Consider the following 6,760-nt stretch of genomic DNA (forward strand, 5'->3'; position numbering starts at 1 on the left):
CACTCAGTAGGGAAACGTGCAGCCAGGAGCTCGAGATGAATAGAGCACTGACTCACGAAACCTCTACAAGATTTGCTGTCTCCAGAAATTTTTTCTGGCAGCGGGAGGCGAGATAATGTCGGAACAGGGGTGGTAATGGACAAGGTTGCTGCAGCCACGCTAGCAGCCTGTACAGCAACTGCGGTGTAAGGTTTAAGACAATTGGCTATATCTGCTGTTATTTTTAGTAGAACCTAGTTTTTCCTGTCGGCCATTTTGCTTTCTGTTCTGCTGTATCTACTTTGCCCTTAACCAGCATGGAGTTCTCAGTTTCAATATTTCCGCCCTGTTCTCTGCCACTTGCCCTTTAAAAGCAGCATCAGCTGTTTAATCAGTGCTTCAGAATCAAGTCTGCAATGTACCTGACACCTTGCTCCTGGAAGACATGGACTTATTATCCTAACCACCTTCTGCTTCAGATCCTTGGACATGTGTGGACTCAGGAATCTCTCAGCTTACCATCAACATTGGCAAGGGAAGTAGAGAGAACCTTTAACCTGTTTCTGTGACTAGATGGACTTAAGGTTTATTCCTACCTGTCTTGTATCCTGCCTGCAACTGTGTTAACCCTTACTTGTATGAAGTAATACAAGAACTACTTAAGCAAGCCTGTGTCTTCTGTGTTTCCTTGCACCCAAGCACAAGACACTATACAGACAGTATTTTATATCTGACAAGATTCTGAAGCCAACGTTAGTGTCTGCTGGGTCTGGGAACGCCGAGTCTGCTGTGGACCGTGAATGCCAGATATCCAGTTATACCTTCTGTGATGATAGTGGTTGTGACTCCTCACAACCATTTCAGGTGAGCGCATTCTTTTTTTTTTCTTCAGCCAGGTGTGTTACCACAGGTAAACACTATTGTGCGCCCTTGTTTCTCTTCCAGCATTTCTATCTTAAAGGATCTGGGAAGATATTAATTTATACATTCTGTGACGACAGTGGTTGTGACTTCTCACAACCATTTCAGCTTTTGTGCCGTAAAATATCTGAGAAGATGGAGGCTCGTGTAAAAGACTTATGTGGAGTGACTGATAAGATTCTTGCGGATATTCAGGCTTTAAAGACCAGCTTTGCAAGCCAGCAAGATCTTAATAATCATAACTTGCAAGTTTTCGGACAAAATACGCAGGAATTGCGAACCAGGATTGAGGCTCTGGAGGAACGAGTCCTGGCACCACCCACACCCCCGGGTTCTGGGTTTCCAAAGTTGCCCCCTTTCCATTTTAGCGGTGAACGGGAAAAATTTAGGTGATTTATTAATCAATGCAAACTGTTTTTCTCTGCTCATGCTTCACAATTTCTTTCTGAACGATCCAAGGTGCTAACCATAATCATGCTGCTCACCAACAAATGTGGGCAAACCCCCTGATTGAGACTGAGGATGAATGTTTAAATAATCTTGAAGCTTTCATTTCAGCTATGGGGCAGGTTTTTGATGACCCAAACCGAGCTGCAACAGCTGAAGCAGCCATGTTGGCTTTGCGCCAAGGTAAGCGCTCAGTAGCTGAATATGCCTTGGATTTCAGGAGATGGGCTCTCGATACCACTTGGGACAGTTCCGCAAAAAAATCTATTTTCCGTAAAGGGTTGTCTCCAATGATTAAGGACGAACTTGCTCGTGCCGACCCTCCCACCGCATTGGGAGACTTTATTAACTACTGCATCCGTATTGATACCCGTCTCACTGAACGCAGACAGGAGAGATGGTCTGAAATTAATCGTCCTAATCATTTCCTGCCTTCCTCCCCAGCTAAGGAGTCTGTGAGCCGGACCACACGGGAACCAGAACCTGAACCAATGCAGGTGGACTCCTTACAGAGACGGGTGAGTGATGCCCGCAAGGAACATCAACTAAAAGAAAATCTATGTTTCTATTGTGGTAAGTCAGGGCACTTCATTACAAGCTGCCCCAACCGTTCTCGTAAGACTGCTGCAGCAGTTATACACTGTGAGTGCTGCGAAAGGGGAATCTGTCAAATCCGAATATCAAGCTCTAGGGAGATCTGCAGCTATAGATACTGACTTCTCGGACTTAAACTCCATTATTTCAGAGCCCGATGATGGTATAAATGCAGCAATTTTCCAAGTTTCCCCAACAGTATCCCAGTTGAGCTGTAAGAAGAACAACTCTCATTGTTCCCTCTCCATCAAACTCTGGGTTGACTCGGTATGGGTGTGTAGCTCTGCCATGATTGACTCAGGGGCAAGCGGCAATTTTATGGACATCTCTTTTGCCCAGAAACATGGGATACGCCCCGTGAAGAAGGCTACTCCTGTATAGATGGAGACTGTGGATGGCTCCCTGTTAAACTCTGGACCAGTAGATCAGGAGACAGAAACCTTGAAGGTGTTCATGGGTAAAAATCATCAAGAGAGACTGTCTTTTATGCTTATCGCTTCTCCCCATTTTCCCATCATTTTAGGGCTACCATGGCTGCAGGCTCAGAACCCTACAATTAACTGGGAGACCAAGGAGCTGCACTTCCCGGAGAAACAGATAGGTCCAGAAGTTGCAGCTTGTTCTGTTCCTGAGGGATCCTCAACGCTTTCAGAGCTACCGGCTATGTACCATGAGTATGCCGACGTATGTGACAAGAGGAACGCTGACCAGCTTCCCCCTCATCGTCCATATGATTGTCCAATTGAACTCTTGCCAGGAGCAGGTATACCCTTTGGTAAGATCTACCCTTTGGCAGGGCCTGAGCTAAAGGCTTTGAAGGACTATATTGATGAGAATTTAGCCAAAGGCTTTATACGCCACTCCTCATCTCCTGCAGGTGCACCCATATTCTTTGTGAAGAAGAAAGATGGATCTCTTAGACCCTGCATAGATTACCGGGAGCTTAATAAGGTTACTATCAGAAACCGTTACCCACTGCCTTTGATCCCTGAGTTATTGGAGAGAGTACGGCATGCCAAAATGTTTTCTAAACTGGATCTTCGTGGGGCCTATAATTTGGTCCGTATTAGACCTGGGGATGAATGGAAGACCGCATTCAGATCACGTTATGGACATTTTGAATACTTAGTCATGCCTTTCGGTCTGTGTAACGCCCCAGCAACTTTCCAACATTTAGTGAACGACATTTTCAGGGATCTTTTGGATACTTTTGTAGTGATTTATTTAGATGATATTTTGATTTTTTTTCTAACTCTACAGAAGAACATCATGGACACGTGAAGTTGGTCTTAGAACGCCTACGACAGAATCATCTTTATATCAAACTTGAAAAATGCGAATTCCATCAGACCGAGATTCAATTTTTGGGGTATGTAATGTCATCACGAGGTATTTGTATGTATGAAAGTAAGACCCAAGCCATCAAGAACTGGCCAGTTCCTAAGAATGTGAAGGAAGTACAGCGCCTCATCGGGTTTGCCAATTTCTACAGGCGTTTTATTAGGAACTTTTCTGAGGTGGTGTCACCTATCACCCAACTTACCCGTAAAAGATCTATCTTCACCTGGACTCCTCAAGCCCAAGAAGCGTTTTCTCACCTGAAGAGTAAATTTACCACAGCACCTATCCTAGTGCATCCCAACCCTGAACTGGCCTTCATAGTAGAGGTGGATGCCTCTGACTGTGCCATCGGAGCTATACTCTCCCAGAGAACAGGTGAGAAGAATGTTTTGCATCCCTGTGCTTTTTTTTCACAGCGGTTGTCTGCAGCAGAAAAGAACTATGATGTGGGCAATAGAGAATTGTTGGCCATCATTGCTGCCTTCAAGGAATGGAGACATCATCTTCAGGGAACTGCACAGCAGATAGTCGTCCTGACCGACCATCGAAATCTTGAATTTATCAGATCAGCTAAGTGCCTGACTCCTCGCCAGGCTCGTTGGAGTCTGTTCCTGAATCAATTCAATTTTGTAATCTCTTACAGGCCAGGGTCGTGCAATGGAAAGGCAGATGCACTCTCTAGGATCCATTCAACTGAGACCTCTCCACTCACTACTTCTAAGACTATTCTTCCCGATTCCAGGTTCCTGGGAGTGATTCACAATCAAGACCTACTCAATGACATCAAGGACGCATACCTTTCGGATTCCTTTCTGGCGCAACCTCCTAGGGATGTAAGTCTTGTTTATAAGAATGGTGTGTGGTTTCAGGGCCAACGTTTGTATATACCCGAAACAGTCAGACTGAGAGTACTACAGCTCATCCACGACTCTAAGATAGCGGGACATAGAGGAGTCTTAAAGACTCAAGAATTCCTTTCTCGTTTCTTTTGGTGGCCCACTTACAGAAAAGATGTTCTAAATTATGTCTCTTCATGTGAAGTGTGTGTGAGATGCAAGACCCCACGTTCTTCACCGACGGGTGTATTACAACCCCTACCCACCCCATCCCGTCCATGGGGATCCATTTCCATGGATTTCATTGTGGAGTTGCCAACCTCGCAAGGGAAAAACACCACTTTGGTGGTGGTGGATCATTTGACAAGGGCAGCTCACTTTATTCCTTGTAGTGGCTTACCCACTGCTAAACAGACCGCAGATTTAATAATTCAAGATGTGTTTCGCTTGCATGGACTACCGGATGAGGTAATTTCTGATCGAGGAGTGCAATTCACTTCAAGATTTTGGCAGAATTTCTGTGCCGCATTGGATATTAAAGTAAATCTTTCTTCTGCCTTTCATCCTCAGACTAATGGCCAGACAGAACGGACCAACCAGACCCTGGAGCAGTATCTCCGCTGCTTTATCTGCCACCTACAGGATGATTGGGTGGATTTACTCCCTTTGGCTGAATTTTCTTATAATAACGCTCAGAGTGCCTCCACTAAGCAGTCTCCTTTTTATGCTAATCTAGGTTATCATCCTAACATACTTCCTCGATTTCCTATAGATATGCCTTTGCCAGCTGTGGCGGACAGAATCGCTTCTCTACAATGGAATGTTGATCTTCTAACAGAGAATCTGGAATCAGCTCAGGAGAAATACAAGAGAGCAGCTGATAAGTTTTGTAAACCCGCACCAGCCTTCAAGGAGACTTGGTCTGGCTGTCAACTAAGAACCTTAAGTTAAGGATTCCATCATCCAAATTGGGACATAAGTACATTGGTCCCTACAGGATCAGTAAGATTGTAAGTGCCGTGGCTTGTCGTCTTCGTCTGCCCAGAACCATGAGAATTCACCCTGTTTTTCATGTTTCCCTACTAAAGGCAGCAGTACCCAATATGTTTCCTGGACGTTCTTCTCCTCATCCTGACCCAGTGCTGATTGATGGTCAGGAGGAATTTGTAGTGGAAAAGATTCTGGACTCTAGGTTGCATAGAAATCAGCTACAATACCTGATTAAGTGGCAAGGCTACTCAGTTGAAGACAACTCATGGGAACCGGTTGATAACATTAATGCTCCTCGCTTACTTCGCCAGTTCCATCAGAGGTACCCAGACAAGCCGGGTCTGGGGTCATCCGGAGGCTGCCCCTAAGGGGGGAGTAATGTAAGGTTTAAGACAATTGGCTATATCTGCTGTTATTTTTAGTAGAACCTAGTTTTTCCTGTCGGCCATTTTGCTTTCTGTTCTGCTGTATCTACTTTGCCCTTAACCAGCATGGAGTTCTCAGTTTCAATGTTTCCGCCCTGTTCTCTGCCACTTGCCCTTTAAAAGCAGCATCAGCTGTTTAATCAGTGCTTCAGAATCAAGTCTGCAATGTACCTGACACCTTGCTCCTGGAAGACATGGACTTATTATCCTAACCACCTTCTGCTTCAGATCCTTGGACATGTGTGGACTCAGGAATCTCTCAGCTTACCATCAACATTGGCAAGGGAAGTAGAGAGAGAACCTTTAACCTGTTTCTGTGACTAGATGGACTTAAGGTTTATTCCTACCTGTCTTGTATCCTGCCTGCAACTGTGTTAACCCTTACTTGTATGAAGTAATACAAGAACTACTTAAGCAAGCCTGTGTCTTCTGTGTTTCCTTGCACCCAAGCACAAGACACTATACAGACAGTATTTTATATCTGACATGCGGTAACATCCACAGCTGAGGTTATGCTCTCAAGAGCCACCAACCTACCCTCCAGCTGCTGGATGTACTGCAAGGACTGCTGTATGTCCGCCATTTACTAGCCAGACCCTGGCGCTAGTATTCTGTTAGGGCTAGCGGAACGCACCGAGTAAATATAGATGTTTTATTATTATTGATGCGTTCGCAGCCCGGGGTCCTCCGTGCAGGCGAACCTGCTGCTAGTAAATGGTGGCACTATTTGGGGGTATAGACTAGCTCTGTTACCTCACAGAGTAGCCAAGAAAGGAAAGCTCTGCACCCTGTTAGACTTCACAGGAGCACAGGTTAACTGCCCATCAGAGAGCAGTCTGTGGTCATGCAAACATACAATCTCCTCATCGAAGGAGCCAGTATTCTAGGGGCTTATTTCAGCCGGGGCACTAAATCCATGCACACAATCTCCTCGCCGGAGGTGCCTGCATTCTAGGGGCTTATTTCAGCTGAGTCCCTGAACACACATACAGTAAATGACCACACTGGCGCATGCACGTAACAGATTCAATACTAGCGCATGGCCGTGCGGTCATGAGAGCCTTAAATAGCTGCAGCAAGTACAGGACCTTCCTAGAAGGACCAATGAGAGGCTGCTACAGAGCCTGAGCACCTTCAGGACCTTCCTGGAGGACCAATGGATTTATCTGCAGCATCTGAACATGTGACCCTCAATCTCCACTGAGAGATCTTACTCTGGGTATGCTC

The 6,760-nt window shown here is 45.5% G+C and overlaps 1 protein-coding gene across 1 annotated transcript; it reads left to right on the forward strand.

Moving 5' to 3' along the window:
• The first annotated feature begins 2,413 nt into the window (after positions 1 to 2,413).
• On the forward strand, positions 2,414 to 3,240 carry LOC143810161 (uncharacterized). Its single transcript, XM_077293044.1, has 3 exons — positions 2,414 to 2,716; positions 2,819 to 2,892; positions 3,202 to 3,240. Exons 1-3 carry the CDS (start codon positions 2,428 to 2,430, stop codon positions 3,220 to 3,222), a joined length of 384 nt encoding a protein of 127 aa, XP_077149159.1. The 5' UTR covers positions 2,414 to 2,427; the 3' UTR covers positions 3,223 to 3,240.
• Positions 3,241 to 6,760: the final 3,520 nt, after the last annotated feature.

Source organism: Ranitomeya variabilis, chromosome 2 (genome assembly GCF_051348905.1).
Source record: "Ranitomeya variabilis isolate aRanVar5 chromosome 2, aRanVar5.hap1, whole genome shotgun sequence".
Taxonomy (NCBI): Eukaryota; Metazoa; Chordata; class Amphibia; order Anura; family Dendrobatidae; genus Ranitomeya; species Ranitomeya variabilis.

Bases quoted from the DNA above. Each gene is read 5' to 3' on its own strand.
- LOC143810161 (XM_077293044.1), top strand. From the start codon at position 2,428: ATGCTTATCGCTTCTCCCCATTTTCCCATCATTTTAGGGCTACCATGG. The intron at 2,717-2,818 runs GTAAGATCTACC...CATCTCCTGCAG, and splicing joins AGGAGCAGGTATACCCTTTG to GTGCACCCATATTCTTTGTG. The intron at 2,893-3,201 runs GTTACTATCAGA...CTAACTCTACAG, and splicing joins ATTACCGGGAGCTTAATAAG to AAGAACATCATGGACACGTG.